The 19,785-nt window shown below is 39.2% G+C and overlaps 1 protein-coding gene across 2 annotated transcripts in view; it reads right to left on the reverse strand.

Annotated features, from left to right (window-relative positions):
• Positions 1-19,785, reverse strand: part of PLG (plasminogen) — a 73,069-nt gene that overhangs the window by 33,432 nt on the left and 19,852 nt on the right. The window contains exons 3-7 of one of the 2 annotated variants that reach the window (XM_044002537.1): positions 10,564-10,670; positions 8,281-8,383; positions 6,772-6,911; positions 4,914-5,034; positions 765-883 (exon numbers count right to left, since the gene is read on the reverse strand). In XM_044002537.1, the coding sequence (XP_043858472.1) occupies positions 765-883; positions 4,914-5,034; positions 6,772-6,911; positions 8,281-8,383; positions 10,564-10,670 (590 nt within the window). Of the gene's footprint in view, positions 1-764; positions 884-4,913; positions 5,035-6,771; positions 6,912-8,280; positions 8,396-10,563; positions 10,671-19,785 lie in introns of both variants that reach the window. The other variant, XM_044002536.1, reaches the window with a different exon arrangement.

Below are 19,785 nucleotides of genomic sequence, written 5' to 3' on the forward strand. Positions count from 1 at the left end.
TGTTGAGTTTGCTTAACTATTTTTCTTTATTTACAAGGGAAGCCTTGTGGGATAGCAGGGGAATATATCCAGAAATGACTATGATATAAAAATCCAAAGGTATCAATAAAACCAATTAAATAAAAGGGGAAATAAAAGAGTAGATTAGAATTGATTCCAATTTTCAATCAGAGGATAAAGAAGAGCAAACTACTAGAGTCAATATCCCAGGTATAAAATTATGATCCATATTTTCCCTTCCATAGTAGGTAAGTTGATCTGATTAGGAAGAAAAATATTAGTTAATGTTCTTATTGGGCAGCTAAGTGGTGCAGTGGGTAGAGTGGCAGGCCTGGAGTCAGGAGGACCTGAGTTCAAATTTGGCCTCAGACACTTAACACTTACCAGCTGTGTGACCCTGGGCAAGTCACTTAACCCCAATTGCCTCACCAAAAACAAACAAAAAAAACCTTACTAAACAAATGGCAATAATAACTTTCAGGGTCTAATGTCACCTTTCAGGCAGATACTCAGTCACTGCCAGATATTTTCACCTTTATCCTATTTAAAACTTTATCCAGGGGCAGCTAGGTGGTGCAGTGGATAGAGCACCAGCCCTGGATTCAGGAGGACCTGAGTTCAAATTTGGCCTCAGACACTTAACACTTACTAGCTATGTGACCCTGGGCAAGTCACTTAACCCCCAATTGCCTCACTAAAAAAATAAATTAAAAAAAAAAAAAACCTTTATCCAGAGGCTTCAAATAGTACCAGGCAATGCTTACAGCAGCGGGTGATGTTGCAGAATTCCCAGCGCTTCTTTGGATCCGAGGTAAAACACCATGGCCGAGGCTCGTCGTCTGGGTTCCGGCAATAATTCTCTTTGAGGTTCTTGTTGGGAAATCTGAGGGGGAAAGGAAATTGTCACATTTAACTTCACAACATCCCTCATACATCTCTTCTTCTCTCCTCTGACACAGCTACCACCTTGGTATAGACGCTCCCCTCCCTGTGCCTAGACTACTACCAAAGCTTCCTATTGGTCTTCCTTGCTTAAATCTTTCACCTCCCCCCCCAACCCCGACCCCTGCTCCAGTCCATCCTCCCTTCAGCTATCAAAGTGAGCTTCCTAAAACTCAGATCTAGGGGACAACTAGGTGGTGCAGTGGATAAAGCACTAGCCTTGGATTCAGTAGTACTCTAGTTCAAATCCAGCCTCAAACACTTGACACTTAACTAGCTGTGTGACCCTGGGCAAGTCACTTTAAACCCTCATTGCCCTGCAAAAATTAAAAAACAAAACAAACAAAACAAAACAAACCAAAAAAAAAAAACCACAACTCAGGTCTGATGATGTCATTCCCCTACTCCACAAACTCCAGTATCTCCTTCTTATCTCTAGGATCAAATAAAAAGTCCTCTGGTTTTCAAAACCCTTCACAATTGTACTTTCTTACTACTTTTCCAGTTTTATACTTTACTCTTTAGATGCTAGGTGGCACATGATGTATATACCATCTAAGCATTGTAGTGGATAGAGGCCAGGATAGAGGTCAGGAAAACCTGAGTTCAAATCCAGACTCAGACACTTACTAGCTGTGAGACCCTGGGCAAGTCACTTAACATCTGTTTGGCTCAGTTTCTTCATCTGTAAAATGGGAATAATAGTAGCACCTACCTCCCAGGGTTGTTGTGAGGATCAAACGAGAGAATAATTGTATACCCACCTCCTGAGAAAGAACTGATGTTGATTGAGCACAGACTGAAGCATGCTATTTTACGCTCTTTTTTTTTCACTTGAGTCTTTTTGTATAAAATAACTAATATGGTAATGTTTTACATAATTGTACATGTATAACTTATATCTGGTTGCTTGGCCCTCAAGGAGGGGGGAGGGTAGGGAGGGAGGGAATGAGAAAGGGATAGAATTTGGAACTCAAAACTTTAAATAAGTAAATGAATAGAGAATCATTCTTTTTTATTTATTTGTTTGTTTGTTTTGTGGGGCAATGAGGGTTAAGTGACTTGCCCAGGGCCACAGAGCTAGTAAGTGTCAGGTGTCTGAGACCAGATTTGAACTCAGGTCCCCCTGAATCCAGGACCAGTGCTTTTTCCACTGTGCCACCTAGCTGCCCTGAATAGAGAATAATTCTAAAGAGCCTAGCACACAGTAGGTGCTATATAAAAATGCTAGCTATTATTGTTGTTACATGCTTCACCAGTGTCCAGGAACACTAACCTTCATGTTGTGCTTCACTTACAAAGACATCTTCAGATTCTGCCTTTTTGCCAGATGTCCCCCAAAAGCTTCTCCCTTCTCACTTCTACTGGCTTCCTTCAAAAATCAGCCTCTATAAGACAGCATTTCCTAATCTCTTCACCAACAAGTACCTTCTCCCTGAGAGTCCCTCCCATTTAGACTGTATACATGTTGTACATCCATAGTTATTGACATGTTGTCTTCTCCATTAGAACTGTGAGCTCCTGAGGGGAGCGACCATGGTTTTGCCTCTCTCTGATTTCCAGTGCTTTGCACATGCCTGACATGTGAAGTACTTAATAGATGCTTGTCAAGGATGTTGATGATAGTAGAAGGAAGCTCTCTCTACCAATACAAGTTTGTACCTGCTCTAAAATTTGTTATTTCAGAGTGTTCCCTGGGACATTCAGGGATTCAGTGACACAACTGCTCATGGTCATATAACCAGTATGTGTTGTAGTCAAGACTTGAAACCAGGTTGTCCTGACCCTGAGGCCAACCCATCATGCAATTTTAAGTCTATACCACAAATAAACTAGATCAAATCACAGTAATATGGGTAAGGAACACCAGAAAAAAAATATTGGGGAGGAGAGATGTCAGAAAAAACTTAGTGCTTAAACTAAGCTATGAAAGGAACTAGGAATTTTAAGAGTTGGAGGGACCACTTAAGTAAAAACATAAGGATGAGAGCTAAGATGTCATATAGAGCGGTAGTGTCAAACTCAGATAGAAGTGGGGGTCACTAAATCTTAGAGACAGATCCTTGTGGGCTACATATTAATTTAGAAAACCACCTATTTGGTGTTAACTATTTCCCTTGTGCTTTCTTTTGCATTATATTTCCCAGTTACATTTTTAAAATTGTAATAGTATTTTTTTTCCAGTTCCAAGGAAAGATACTTTTCAGCATTCGTTTTTATAACATTTTGAGTTCCAAATTTTTCTCCCTTCTTCCCTTCCCTCCCTGTTCTACAAACCAGAAAGAAATCGGATATAGGTTATATATGTACAATCACATTAAACATATTTCCCCATCGGTCATGTTGTGAAAGAAGAATCAGAACAAAAGGGGAAAACTTGGAAAAAAAAGAAAAAAAGTAGAAAGAGTATGGTTCAATCTATATTCAGATTCCACAGTTCTTTTTTCTGGATGTGGAGAATCCTTTGGAATTGTCTTGGAACATTGTATTGCTGAGAAGAGCTAAGTCTATCACAACTGATCACTGAACAATGTTGCTGTTTCCCAGTTGCATTTTAATCTGGTTCAGGCTGAACATGGAGTGTCGTTGCAGACTGCGTGTTTGATACTTCTGATGTATAGGGAACAGCAAGTTTGTAGTACATACTTAATACATAACGTTAAATAATTTGATGAACTAGCCGCTATGATGTTTAAAATCTAAATGTGTGGTCAACTTAAATTAGAAGTTTAGCACCAGTCTTTGGGCATTAAGCATTTATTAAAGCATACCAGGTATTCACATGGAGTTCAGAGTTAAGAAAAGGCCTATCTAGCCTAGAGTTCCAGCCTGGTCTGGTTCTTCCTCAAGTCCTCCGCCAAGAGCCTGCTTCAGCCATGAACTGCCCTCAAACTGAGTATGGTAGCTTTTTATAGGTCTGGAGTAGAGGTGGCCCTTACACACTGCTTCAAGCTGATTGGTAGGCATCATCCAAATCCATTGGTTCACTGGACTTGAAGGTGATCTGGAGTTGAGTTCAAAGTCCTTAGCTTCTGAGAACAATACCTTCTTAAGGGTCAGCCAGGTGTGGTTATAATCTAATTAACTTGAAGTAGGCTCATCAGCAGTCAATTACTCTCACTTAATTCAATCAGTTTAGATTAATCTCCAGGTGAGCCTTTGAGTATCTGCCAAATCCCATTATTTTCTCACACCACTGAGCAAATATAGTGCACACATCAGAGAAGAGAGTGGACATCTTCATGCTTTTAACACATGACTCTTCTGTCCTACTGAGTGTTCATAGCATAGGAAGAATGAGATCCCAGGAGGTACAAAAGCAAAGCAAGCACAGATGGTCTCTTACACGCAATGCAAGAGATTCCCTTGGGATGCTCAGCATCTGGCTAGGAGCATAGCAAGTGAATCCGGAGGCAATTGATTGCACCAGCACTTCTGGCAGTGTATCAAAAGATTACCTGGCTGGTGGGAAAAGGACTGTTGGCTCTTGGATCTAATTGACCTATACCTGATGATGAGAACAGAACACATGGTAAGTATTGGTAGAATTCAGGGAAGAGAATAGTTGAGGCTGGTAGGCATGGCACCATTCTAGTCCTCTGCTGTTTTGCCTTGGCCTCTTCCTTTATTTTACCATCATGATAGAATGGCAGGGGAGAGAAAGGAGATTCCCAAGATCTAAAGTTCTTCAGCAATGGCTTCTTGGGGCAGCTAGGTGGCACAGTGGGTAAAGCACCAGCCCCGGATTCAGGAGGACCTGAGTTCAAATCTGACCTCAAACACTTGACATTTATAGCTGTGTGACCCTGGGCAAGTCACTTAACCCTCATTGCCCCCCCCCCAAAAAAAAGCAATGGCTTCTCATCCTTGATCTTACAGTCACTTCTTATATGAATAAGAATTAATAGTAAAAAATACCTGCATGGGTCAAAAAGTTAATTTTGACATCATTTTCTCCTGGTAAGACTTACTTAGAAGGAAGGTATTCGTGAGAATGTGGTTCCTGGGAGTCCCAAGGCTGACACACGATTCCAGACTCTGTCTTTGAAACTGTGCCTTGGTAGTTTTCACCACTGCAGTGCATGCATTCATCTGGTGTGGTGGGTTAGGTGGACACAGAGAGAGAAATTGAAATGAATGAAGGTAACAAAGATGAAATGGGGGAGGGTATGGGAGAGGGAGGGAAGAAGAAATGCAGATGAGAAATTGGAGCTAGAGACAGGATTAAAGATAGTTGAGTGCCACTTTCTGTCTATACCTGCTTTCTAGACCAGGGCTTCTTAAACTTTTTTCACTCATGACCCCTTTTCACCTGAGAAATTTTTACATGAACCCAAGTGTATAGGTACATGAAAGAGGTATACATAACCTTTTACTGTTGTCAAATTGTCACAACCCTCACATTCAGTTATATGATCCCATATGGGGTCAAGACCCACAGTTTTTGTTTTGGTTTGGTTTTTTTGTGAGGCAGTTGGGGTTAAGTGACTTACCCAGGGTCACACAGCTAGTAAGTGTCAAGTGTCTGAGGCCAAATTTGAACTCAGGTCCTCCTGAATCCAGGGCCGGTTCTATCCACTGCACTACCTAGCTGCCCCAAGACCCACAGTTTAAAAAATTTGATTCTAATCTAGACAAGTTCCATCAAATAGGGGCTAATAAAAAATCAGAGGTTTCCTAATACAGTTCTAATCTCACCAACTTTGTGACTATAGATATTTGAAAGTTATATGTAAGAGCATAGAGTGTTTTAGTCTCTGGGCCCTCTCTTATAGTCAAGTTCAATCAAGAAATTCCTTAATGAATGCAGGGGAATGCTGGTACATGCTTAACAGCTGGCTATTCTCTAAAGCTTAATCTGAATTATTAACACTTTCTTAAGCCTAGACAAGCAACAAAACAATAACTCAAACCCTGATTTGTAACCTTTGCAGATTTACAAGGTGTAAATGTTCACACTGAAAATTTAACATTGAGCTCTCTGAAGCTACTTCCAATGTCTCTTTGAGGTTCAGCATGTGTTTGTGCCTTACGTTATCTTGTCATTTTTCCTTCATTCTCAAAGAGGACCATGACATAGGGAGGGAATGTCATGACTTGCAGTGAATTGGATTTAAGTGAGAGAGGGCTGTGCAAAGTCATCAACCTCACTCTCTCCTCGAAAGCCATCTGAGTCCAGTGGCAAGATATGTTATCAGGACACCTGGAGATAGCCCCAAATATTTAAGGCAATTGGGAATAAATGATTGGCCCAAGGTCAGATAACTAGTAAGTGTTTGAGAATGAGATTTTATTTGTGTGTGGGGTTTGTTTTGTTTTGTTTTGTTTTTAGTGAGGCAATTAGGGTTAAGTGACTTGCCCAGGGTCACACAGCTAGTGTTAAGTGTCTGAGGCCAGATTTGAACTCAGGTACTCCTGACTCCAGGGCCGGTGCTCTATCTATTGTGCCACTTAGCTGCCCCATAGAGGGTGAGATTTGAACTCAGGTCCTCCCAGCTTCAAGGTCAGTGCTCTATCCACTGTACCACCTAGCTGTGCCACCTTACTTTATCTAAGAAAGCAGAGACAGAAGGAAGGAAGGAAGGAAGGAAGGAAGGAAGGAAGGAAGGAAGGAAGGAAGGAAGGAAGGAAGGAAGGAAGGAAGGAAGGAAGGAAGGAAGGAAGGAAGGAAGGAAGGAAGGAAGGAAACAAAGAAAGAGAAAGAAAGAAAGAAAGAAAGAAAGAAAGAAAGAAAGAAAGAAAGAAAGAAAGAAAGAAAGAAAGAAAGAAAGAAAGAAAGAAAGAAAGAAAGAAAGAAAGAAAGAAAGAAAGAAAGAAAAAAGGCCTAACCTTCGCATTCAGGAACATTACAATATTCAAATCTGATCTCTGGATTTGTGGTGTAGCACCAAGGTCCCATAGGATCATCGTCAGGATTTCTGCAGTAGTTTTTCTCCAGTCCTTCCTCTGGGTATTTGCTTGGTGTATACCTGTGAAAAGAGGGAAATGCTTTAATTGAATATTAATAGCTAATTGGGAGAGATCGCCATGGCACATTGGATAGAAAGATACCTGGGTTCAAGTCTCAAGACAGACATATACTGGTTGTATGATAGCTAGGTAAGTCACCTAACCAAACAGTTCCCCCAGAAACACTCCAGGATTATCCATCAAAGAGAAAATGCTGACTTGCTTTGTTGGAGGTAATTAAATGGCTCAGTAGATAGAACTTCTGGGCCTGGAGTTAGGAAGACCTGAATTCAAATTTGGCCTACTAGTTGAGTGAGCCTGGGCAATTTGCTTAGCCTCTGTTTGTCTCAGTTTCTTCAACTATAAAATGGGAATAATAATAGTACCTACTTTCCAGGATTGTTGTGAGGATAAAATGAGATAAGAGCCCTTGTTATAGTTCCCTGGTGCATAGTAGGTGCTACATAAATGCTAGCCATTATTAGTGTCATTGTTGTTGTTGTTATATCAATGAAATCATATATCCACTTCCAGCCCCTATCCCTATATTTAAATAATGAATATGTTTCTTTAAAGTCAAGAGGCACATCTCATCTGAGATTTAGGCTTTTGGCATCCAAATACATAGAGAATAAAAATAATCCACATTCATAGAATGATAAAAACTCCCATTTATTTTGTGCTTTTAAGTTTTGCAAGCTGTTTTCTTCTTAAACCCTCCCTCCAAGATGGGTAGTATAAGTCTCATCTCCATTTTGTAGTAGTAGTTGTTGTTATATGAAGGGTAGAAATTGGGAATTTACACAGTGGTAGAGAAGGGGAGTTCTGGGCAATAATGTGTAATGGGTGGGTGTGGTTGTGTTCAAGACACCTCCCAGGATTGGCTATGGGGAAAGGTGGCCTGTAGCTCATCTTTCCACTTTGTGATTGGATGGGGCCTCAGAAGACTAAGGCCTCCTTTTTGGAAATGAATATTCTAGAGAATAAGGAGTCAACCATGTCCACTTTAGCTGTTAATACTTAGTGGTTCAGTTGTGTCCTATTCTTCATGATGCAGTATGGGGTTTTTCTTGGCAAAAATACTGGAATGGGTTTGCCATTTCCTTCTCTAATGGATTAGGCAAACAGAGGTTAAATGACTTGCCCAGGATAATAGCTAGTTCGTGTCTGAGGTGGGATTAGAACTCAGGTCTTCCTGACTCCAGATCCAGCTCCCACTTTGGGACTTTGGCAGCTCCCACCATTGATGCTATACTCTAAATATTTGGTCCATTTGACATTCACCATCTATAATAAGCTAGTTCGTATTCACACACCTGATTTGTTTTGGAGGATAACTGAATGATCCTAAATACAACATGTGAACATGATAGGGTAAAAACAACTTACTTGGGTAAATGAGGGCTAGTACCACTCCATTTCTGACAGGTAATGCCATTTTTAGTTTTAGACAAAGTTCCTCTGTAGTTTCTTCCGTTGCCATTTTTACACTCTGAAAGGTACACTGAAAAGAAATTCACATCAAACTATTTCATAACAAACAAATCTTAGTGAAGAAAACTGAGCCCCCTGCTTAAATACAAACAAATAGGTCATCAAACAGCAAAGGGAAATGACATTTTAGATAGTTGCATTATTGCTGCTGTCAGGCAGATATGACTGTGATTTGTCAGTGATTGCTTTCCATGAGTAAATCCTGGCCAACCCTGATGAAGTGTTTCAATATTCTATAAGGAAAAAAACAAACAAACTTTGAAAAGACCATATTCTTGCTTTTGGTGCACACCTAGGGAATATGTTTCTGGTCTTTTCTATCACCTTCCAGACAACTACCTTTTGAACTCTAATTTCAGGACCCATCTTACATTATTTATTTTTTGTCTTAAGAAACATGTCTAAATGTTGGGATTTGGGGAGGTAAATTCTTAATACTGTTTCTATTTCATGTACAGTGAACCTATGGGATCATAGATCCAGAGCTAGAAGGGACCTTAGGGGAAACTGAGGCCCAGAGAGGTTTTGGGGTTTTTTTCACCCTCTGTTCAAGGCTACACAAGGGGAAAACTGACAGAACTGAGATTTCAACCTAGGATCTCTGCCTATTCTCAATAAGTAAATCGGTGTTCAAATGGCATAAGTTTTAGTGTTAAGTTGTATTTCAAGCTCAAAAAATTAGGGTAAAATATTTCATAGGTAAATGTGCACTACAGAAGAGATAGCAGAAAATAGGGTGGTCACAGAAAGAAGATGTATCAATGTGGTTTTGTACTGGGTTTTCTCTTATTCTGGAGAAATACTGCAAAAATCTCTGTTTTTCAATTGGAGGAAGAGACTATGGCTGAAGAGGCTATAGTATATCATATGAAGCTCTGTGGAATCCCTTGCCTATAGTAGCAAGGCATAATTTAAGCAAAATTAATCGAGTAGGATACAAATTATCTACTTTAATATCGGCAATAAATACTCCATCACTATGGATTTTTCTAATCCCAGGCAGCGATCCTTTTCTAGAACACCACTAATTGTGGTTAGGTTATCCATCATCCCAAGAGTTGTTTCTAAAGCTTAGCATTCATTAACACCTTTAGGGGGCAGCTAGGTGGCGCAGTGGATAAAGCACTAGCCTTGGATTCAGGTGTACCTGAGTTCAAATCCAGCCTCAGACACTTGACACTTAACTAGCTGTGTGACCCTGGGCAAGTCACTTAACCCTCATTGCCCTGCAAAAATTTAAAACAAAACAAACAAAACACCTTTAAAAAACAACACCATTTCCTATATATAGCCAAACTCTTGTAGAGCCATTGTGTATCTTCTAACTAAAGAAGTACTAAGCACTCTTTCCTCCTATAGGAATCTGCTTTTCTGAAATAATGTCACACCATATAACAAGGATGTTTATTAAGGGTTTCTAAGGAACAAATGCAAATTGTGGAAAATGAAAATGTGCAAATTCAGAACTTATACCAACAACAGGGAATTAAATTAAATGTCTAAGGAAAATGGTATATGTTGCTAGAAAAGAAAAATACATTGTTAAAGGGTTTTACTATAATACTGTCAGAAAGGATTAAAATTTCACCCTACTCTCTAGAGAGGTAGAGATGTAGATAGATAGATAGATAGATAGATAGATAGATAGATAGATAGATAGATAGATAGATAGATAGATAGATAGATAGATAGATAGATAGATAGATAGATGGATAGATAGATGGATGGATGGATGGATGGATGGATGGATGGATGGATGGATGGATGGATGGATGGATGGATGGATGGATGGATGGATGGATGGATGGATGGAGGGATGGAGGGAGGGATGGATGGATGCATACATAGTCAGACAAAGATAGGAATATACATAAAATTAAGATAGATATAGATATATACACACTAGCACAGGGCACTTGTATCTGATGATCTCTTAACAGCCCTTCAATTAAATTCTGAAGATGGAGACCAAGAAGTATAACCAATCCCTCTCAGTGCAAGTGTTCGAGAGTCCTTTATCTAGCACAGAAAGAATTTACCACTTTAGCCACTCTATTCCCAAAACAAAGTAAGCCCTCACTACTTGGTCTATCCTCTTCTCTTTGGAAGAAAAGAAGCATTAAAAATTTATATATGGCTCCCTTTTGAGAAGAAAGGTGAACACAAAGGCATACGTACTTCTCTTTTCAAATAAAGCCACATCTCTCCACCTCACAACCAAGGATGTCTTGCTGTTTTCAGCCATGATCACACATTTTTGTTCTTTGTTGTAATATTCGAAGGACCTGCAGAAATGAACCAAAAACAAGAGAGATTTTCCACTTAATTAATATTGATAAATACTTGATCAGAAGCCTGATACATGTGAATATATATTCACATAAATACATGTGCATATGCACTCATGCATGCATGTGCAATGCAGATATACATTATATGCATTATGTGTATATAAGTATAAGATTATATATGTGCATTTGTACATGTGTATATATTTGCATGTGTATACATGTATATTGATGTATATGTGTGGATAGCAGGAAATAAAGTTAGAAAATAGGATATGGAGAGCCTTGACAGACAAGCAAAATTATATTAAGATATATAACAAAAATTTAAAATCTCTATACGTTATGACAAATTGTGGGAATTCTAAATTTGTTATGCTACATGCATCTTAGGTAAAATTAAAAGTGACCCAGAATACTGCAGTTCATTTTTATTTTTGTAACCCTAATACCTTCAATGTCTTGAACTGCTAGGCATGTATTAAATGTTTGTTTAATTGAATCAAAATCAGAGTCTCGGGAAATAGAGATATTCTCTTATGCACTAGCTTTCTCCCTCTTGATACTCTATATCTTTTGGTTTCAAATTATTTGCTCATAACATACATTGATCTAAAATCATTACCAATTAATATCTATGAGTTTAATATTATGGTAGAAAGAAATAGGGCTGATTACTTCTCAATCATTTCTCTTACCTGTTATCCCTGCCTCCCTCATCTCACCTTTCTAATCTATCCAGGGCATTATTGTCAGGTCAATCTTCAATGGGACAAGATGCGTTCTATCAACTGCACCACTTAGCTGCCTTATTATAAACACTATCTAATGTAGTCCTAGACAGGCTAGCTATAGCAATAAGGCAAGAAAAAAAGAAATTGAGGCAATAAGCATAGGCAGAGGAAACACATTTATCATTTTTAGCAGATGATTTGAAAGTTTACTTAGGGAAGCATAGAGAGCCAGCTAAAAAATTAATTGAAACAATAACCAGTAAAGTTGCAAGATATAAATGTATCCACATAAAGCATCACCATTTCTGTATATCACCAATGAGATTCAGCAGAATGAGATAGAAAGAAAAATTCCATTTAGAATGACTACAGAGTATTAAATACTTAGGAGTCTAACTGGCAAGACACAGACAACTATAAACTATTCTATATGGAAATAAAGACAGACAAATAAATGGATAAATATCAATTGTTCATGAGTAGGTTGAGCCAATATAATAAAAGAGACTATTCTATGTAAATTAATATACTTGTTCAATGCCATCCCAATCAAACTACCAAAGGATTGATTTGTAGAGTTAGGGGGGGAAATAGCAATATTCACCTGGACATACAAAAGGGAAATCTGGAAGAATCTCAAGGGAAACAATAAAAAATAAGTAGGAAGACAAGGAATCTAGCAGTACCAGATCTCACATTGTACTACAAACCACTACTTATAAAAATAATTTTGAAATAGTTAAAAAATAGAGATTGATAATTAGAATAGATTAGGTACACAATGTATGCAAGCAAGCACAGTAACCCAGCATTGGATTAGGAGTAAGAAGTCACTAATCAGCCAAAAACAGCTAGAAAAAATGGACAGTAAACTAGCAGAAAATAGATAGAGAATAGTATCTCATACCATTTTCCAAGATAACTTCCAAATAGACACAGGGATTTGAAAAAAAATGGGTGACAAACAAAAAAGAGGAATGAAGATATGACCTTTCAAATATATGAATGGGGAACAGTTCATGCAATGATTAGAAAGGATCACACAAAATAAAGTAGACAATTTCAATTACATAAAATAAAAGGTTTTGAACATATGAAACATGAATTCAAAATTAAAAGGAAAACAGGTGGGGGGGAAAGATCTTGTCAAGAAGATTTTCTGATCCTTATCATTTTTTCAAAGTGATAAAAACATATTCAAATTTATAAGAATGAGAGCCATTGCCCAACTGATAAATATTCAAATTATATGAATGTGTAGTTTTTCTAAGGAAAAAAAATCTAAGCTGACAATAATTATCTTAAAATGTTCAAAATCACTAATATTTTGATAAATGCAAATTAAAATAACTCTAAAGTTCTCTCTCACACCCAACAAAGTGGTTAAGTTGACAAGAAAGGAAAATGACAAGTATTGAAGGAGTTATGGGAAAGCAGGAACAATGATGCACTGTTGATGGAGCTGTGAATTGGTACAGCCATTCTGGAAAGAAATATGTAACTGTGCCCCAAAAGTTACTAAACTGTCCATATCCTTTGAATCAGCTGTACCACTGGAGCTCAAAGAAAGAGGATAAGGACCCATATATACAAACATATTTATAGCAGGAAACTAAGGGGTGCTTATCAATTGGGGAATGACTGAAGTAGCTGTGGCATATGAATGTAGTGAAATAATATTGTGCTTTATGAGGAAAGTGACTATCTCTGAGATACCTGGGAAGACATGTGAACTGATTCAGAATAAAGTGAGCAAATCCAGAACAATTTATACTATAGTGACAACATTGTAAAAACAAAAATCTATGAAAGACTTAAGAACTATGCTCATAGTAAGGATCAACTACAATTCCAGAGAACTGACGATTAAGAATTCTACCTACCTCCCATAGAGAAACAATGGACTTATGGTGCAAATTGATACATACATACATACATACATACATGCATGCATACATACATACAGAGAGAGGGGGGCTAATGTGGGAATTCTCTTTGTTTGATTTTACATATTCATTGCAAAGGTTTTGTTTTTCTTTTTTTTTCCCAATGGGGGTAGAAGGGATAAAAGTAATCTTTGTTTATTTAAAAAAAAATTGGGGCAGCTAGGTGGCACAATGGATAGAGCACCAGCCCTGTATTCAGGAGTACCTGAGTTCAAATCCAGCCTCACACACTTAACACTTACTAGCTGTGTGACCCTGGGCAAGTCACTTATCCCCAATTGCCTCACACACACACACACACACACAAAAATTAATTAAAACACAGATATTCAATAAATACTTACTGATGATGGCAGTTACGGCCAATATCATTTGAATTTCCAGCATTGGGAAAATTGAAAATTAGGGGATTTACCTTTGGCCTTCCTTTCCTTCCTTACCCTCCATCACCCAGTTATTTCCACTCAATCATCCATCTCTCAGCCACCTAGTGTCTTTATAATGTTCTTGGCTGGGAGCTTCTACTCCATCACCCCATGTAAACCTGACCTCTCTGTTAATACTTCATGCTCCAGACTTTTCTCTTGATCACTCCTCCTACCTCTCCCATCCCCCCATCCTGCAGAATAATTTGTCAAACTAATCTGTGATAATAGGATAATGGAGAATAAAGGCTTACTGTGATATCCTTCCTAAGTTAACTTAATTGAATTTAAACAGGGGCTTAGTAAAGTCTAACTTAAAGGAGTAACTCAAAGGACAGAATTACTAGGGAATTTTCAACATATTTTTTGGTAAGTGAGCCTTCCAAATCACTCTACAGTAGTGGTTACCTGCCTTTCTAACCCAAATCTTCTAGTATCTGAGAGAAGTTTGTTAGGTTCAATTTAGTAAACAGTTATTAAACACTTGCTGTGAGCAGCTTATGCTGTTCTTCTAATTGGACGAGGTAAGACATTTCCTATTTTCATAGTTGGCCTTACAGTTTGGTAGAAAAATGTGACTTATCCCGAGACAAGTGTGATGTAAAGCAAAAAGCTACAGCATTAAGATGTTTGTGAGGGGGCAGCTAGGTGGTGCAGTGGATAAAGCACCAGCCCTAGATTCAGGAGGACCTGAGTTCAAATCCAGCCTCAGACACTTAACACTTACTAGCTGTGTGACCTTGGGCAAGTCACTTAACCCTCATTGCCCCACTCCCCCCCAAACAAAAAAGATGTTTGTGGGCAGTAAGATGGCACAGTAAATAAAGTGAAGGCCTGAGATTCATCTTTATGAGTTCAAATCTGGCTTCAGACACTTACTAGCTGTGAGACCCTGGGCAAGTCATTAAACCTTGATTACCTCAATTTCCTCATCTGGAAAATGATCTGGAAAAGGAAATGGCAAATCACTACAGTATCTCTGCCAAGAAAACCCCAAATGAACTCATGGAGAGCTGAACATGACTGAAAACTTAACAAGAAGATGTTTGCTCAGGTGCTGGGCCTGGAGTCAGAAAGACTCATCTTCTTGAGTTCAAATCTGACCTCAGATACTTATTAGCTGTGTGACCCTGGGCAAGTCACTTAATCCTGTCTGCTTCAGTTTCTTTATCTGTAAAATGAGCTAGAGAAGGAAATAGCAAAAACTTCAGTATCTTTTCCACAAAAGCTCCAAATGGGCTCACAAAGAGTTAAACATGACTGAAGCAACTGAACACAATCTCCCGGGAATGAGCCCATCCAAATTTAGGAAGGCCAATCCTTCAAGGATTGGCACACAATCTCTCATTGGGTCTGTAACTTGAAGCCTTTCCAGTCTGGCAGAATTTATACTACTCTGGCATATGACACTATAAAGATGGAGTGTTACAGGGGAAAGAGTGCCACATTTGGAGTCAAAGGGTCCAAGTTCAGAAGCTACTTAACCCCTCTAGGCCTCAGTTTCCCCATATGCTAAATGAGAGGGTTAGACCAGATGGCTTCTACGGTCCCTTGCAGCTATAAATGTGTAGTCTATGATCTCATTCAACTCATTGTGCCAGTTGCAACATCTGATTTATGGAGATTTTGACAAATGAGTCAGCACAGATGGTGACCCAAGACCTGAGCACAAATGATTTTATGCTACTCTGAGCATGTCAGGTCACAGGGCCTAGAAGAACAAGGGACACTCAACATAATCAAAAGGTATTTGCTTCCAGATAAACTTCCATCTATTTGCCTCTTATGGGGGAAAAAATTAAAGTAGTTAGTCTAGCTTACTAGCTATCCCAGGCTTTTCTCTTGAACTTGACCATTGACCCTGACAACTTGAACCTCTCCTCCCACTCCCATCCCACTGTTTGACTCTAGGATGTGGCCTTGCTTGTTCAGATGAAAGTACTCATGCAGCTGGCAGCTTTCCACTTCTACCTACTGGCCCTGCACGGTCCCACCCCTCTTCCACATGACCACCTCCATTTGTGTCCTCCTGAGACCTCTGGCTCACTTGGGATTCATATCCCAGGGTGGGTCTGGCTTTAGCTTCCAATTACCAACAATGTGTTTCACTCACCGAACAGTCTTCCTCCTGGAAGACATCCTGAATGGGAACGAAGCTCCCAACAGTGGCATCTCATAAATTGTATCATTGTTTGTCAGAGATCCTGAAGGATGACTCACGATCTAAACTGGTATTTTGTAGCCAGTGCCAGGACACACTAGCACGTCCCAGACACTTCACTGGTGTGTCAGAGACAGTGGAACTTCCTAATAATTTTAGCTTGAGCCCTCCATTGCCCGATGCTCTATGCACCTGTCTTTCTTTTTTCTCCCTCTTCCCTCTTCATTATCATAATGAAGTAAACCCATTTCAAAGGCCTGCTGCCCTCTCTCATATACAGCTTGTTGTTCAGTCATGTCCGACTCTTCATGACCCAGTTTGGGGTTTTCTTAGCAGAGATACTAGGGAGGTTTTCCATTTTACAGATGAGGAAAATGAAGCAAACAGGGTTAAGTGACTTGCCCAGGGTCACACAGTTAGTACATATCTGAGACCTTAATCTTCTTCTTTTTTTTTTTTTTTTTTTTAGTGAGGCAATTGGGGTTAAGTGACTTGCCCGGGGTCACACAGCTAGTAAGTGTTAAGTGTCTGAGGCCAGATTTGAACTCAGGTACTCCTGACTCCAGGGCCAGTGCTCTATCCAGTGCGCCATCTAGCTGCCCCGACCTTAATCTTCTAATCCCCTCACTTGCCAATTTTGGCCAGTGGAAAAGGGAGTTTACCTTCACCCCTTAAAGATATAATATAACAAATTTAGAAGTAGTGTATAAAAAGCCTAGGAAACACCAAACTGTGTAGCCTTGGGTGAAGTTGTTAAATTATGAAAATTCTCTTTAATAAGAAGATTTATTATAATTATCAGTAGAAGTCAGGATGGATAACTGTTTAACATGGTCCCTAGTATGTGGTGAGAGGATCATAGATTTAAAGCTAGAAGGCACCACTACTCCTACTCCTATTACCTACTACCTGCTACCTACTACTACCACTACTAACACCTCCTCCTCCTACTACTACTACTATGACTACTGATAATACTACTAATAATAAAGGCTAGCATTTATATAGCTTACTATTTATATGGCTTACTATGTGCCATGCATTGTGCTATGCCTTTAACAATTATCTTATTTTTAAAGCATTCATATAGTACTTGCAATGTGCTAAGCACTTTTTAATCATTATTATCTTCATGGAAACCCTAGGAGGTAGGTGCTATTATTATCCCCATTTTACAGATCAGGAAACTGAGGCAAACTAAGGTTAAGTGATTTGTCCAGTCATACAGTTACTAAGTGTCTGAGTCTGAATTTGTGACTCATTATCCTGAGATCAAATCTGACCTTAGACACTTACTAACTGTGTGACTCTGGACAAGTCACTTCACCCTGTTTGCCTCAGTTTCCTCATCTGTCAAATGATCTGGAGAAGGAAATGGCAAATCACTCCAATATCTTTTCCAAGAAAACTCCAAATGGAGTCATAACGAGTTAGACATGAATGAAAAACGGCTGAACAACAATAAAATGTAGTCTTCCTGACTCCAGGCCCACACTCTATCCACTGGGTCGCCATCTGGTCATAGAATAGCGTGGTCATCAAAAGCTGGTATTAGAACTGATTTAAAAATATCTCCTGCTTTCACACAGTTTTATGAATTGCTATCCATATAGAGCACAACTTTGTGGATTATCTGAGAGCATAAATATTAATATCCCTGTTTTATAGACCAAGAGACTGAGGTTTGAAGAGGAAATGACTTTTCCATAATGATATAGCCAGTGGGTATCAGAGCAAGGACGTGAAGCCAAGTCTTCTGACTGAAAGCATTGCAATCTTCCTACTTTGCCATGACTCCTTCTCTGGTATATACGATAAGAATGACTCAGAGATGGGGGAGTAATTTACAATGAATCAAGTGGTACTATGTGTTGACTAAAATAGATTCTCTGTCAAAGACTATGGGGCATTCAATCCAATTCAACAAGCATTTTTAAAGTGCCCGCTATGTGTCGGGCATCACAGGATCACAATCACAGAATTTGAGAATTTGGAGGTAACTCAGCAACCATCTTGTCCAACCCCTTATAAGAAGAAATTCTATCTGACACACAAGAAAATCCAGCCTCTGTTTGAATTCCTCCAGGGAAAGATTCCATGCCTCAAACTAGTGTGTTCCACTTTTAGACAGGTCTTTACTGTTCTGCCCTTGAGGTCACATAGATTCCTCCTCCGCATGAAAGTCTTTCAGATACTTGAATAGAGTAGTCATGGTCCCTTCTCCAAGGTAGTTATGTCTAGTTCTTTGAACCAAGCCTCAGATAGCACAAGCCCAAGGCCCCTTTAAGTTGTCCTCCTTAATCTGTAAAGCCCAGAACTGAACTCAATAGTCCATATGAAGTTCCACTAAAGCATAGTTTAGTGAGACTGTCACCTCTATATTCCTGGAAACTATGCCTCTCTTAGCACAGCCCAAGAATCCATGAACTTTTCTAGTTACCTCGTGACTCTGAAGACTCGTATTGATTGAACTTAAAGTCAACTGAACCATCCCCCCCAGACCTTTTTCAGAAGAATTTCTGTGTATTCATGCCTTATCTTCCCCTGTCTTATATATTTTTAAAATTGATGCTTGGTACCCAAGTGTAAGACTTGACATTTATTCCTACTGAATTTTGTCTCTTTAGGTTTAGGCCAGTGTGCTTGAGCCTGTCAAGAGCTTTTGGAATCCTGGCTGTCTCATCTAGTGAATTAGTGTCACATGAAAATTTGAAAATGAGACATCTGTGTCTTTATTCAAGTCACTAATAAAAATGTTATACAACACAGGGTTAGGAACAGCATTCTTCTAGACTTCTCCTGCCATACTGATGTTGAACTATTATCAACTGCTCTTTGAGTTGTCATCCAACCTGTTCTGAATTGTTAGAGATGACAAGAACAAAAACTAAAGTAAAAAAGGTGCTCACTGTCAGGGAGATTGCATTGTACCTGGAAGAGAGAAACAACGTACCCAAATAGGTTGTTGTTTAGTCATTTTTCAATCATGTCCAATACTTCATGACCCCATTTGGGGTTTTCTTAGCAAAGATACTGGAGGGGGTTGTCATGGCCTTCTCCAGTTCATTTGACAGATGAGGAAACTGAGGCAAGCAGGGTTAAGTGACCTCCTCAGAGTCACATAGCTAGTAAGTTATCTGAAGTTGGATTTGAACTCATGAAGATGTCTTCCTGACTCTAAGCCCAGTGCTTTATCCACTGCACCACCTACCTGCTGGAAAACACAGAGTACTTACATATAATGTAAATTCAAAGTAACTAGGTGAGGGGAACATTAACAACAGGGGAATATCAAGAAAAACATCATGTTGGATGTATTATTTAAACTGGGCCTTAAAGGGAGCTAGAGATCCCAAGAGACAGTGGTAAGGAGGGAGAAATTTACAGGCAACAGCATGGAGATGGGAAATAGAATGCATGCACACAGTTAATTAAGCCTGTTTGGCTGGAAGGTAGAGTTTGAGAGAAGAATTAGTCTCTAATGATAAACTGAAGTGAGACTATAAAGGGCTTTAAGAGCTAGAAGGAAATGGAAGTCACCAAGGCTTCTTCAGAGGAAGAATCATATTATCAGACCTTTCTGAGTTAGGAATATTAGTTTGCTGCAGGAAGGTAGGTGGCATGGTGGATAAAGCACTGGCCCTGGATTCAGGAGGACCTAATTTCACATCCAGCATCAGACACTTGATACTTGTAGCTGTGTGACCCTGGGCAAGTCACTTAACCCTCATTGCCCCACCCCCGCCCCCCCAAATATATGTGTGTGTACATATGTATGTATGTGTGTGTGTATATATGTGTGTGTGTGTGTGTATGTATGTGTGTATATATATTAGTTTGCTGGCT

This window comes from Dromiciops gliroides, chromosome 4 (assembly GCF_019393635.1).
Source record: "Dromiciops gliroides isolate mDroGli1 chromosome 4, mDroGli1.pri, whole genome shotgun sequence".
Classification (NCBI taxonomy): Eukaryota; Metazoa; Chordata; class Mammalia; order Microbiotheria; family Microbiotheriidae; genus Dromiciops; species Dromiciops gliroides.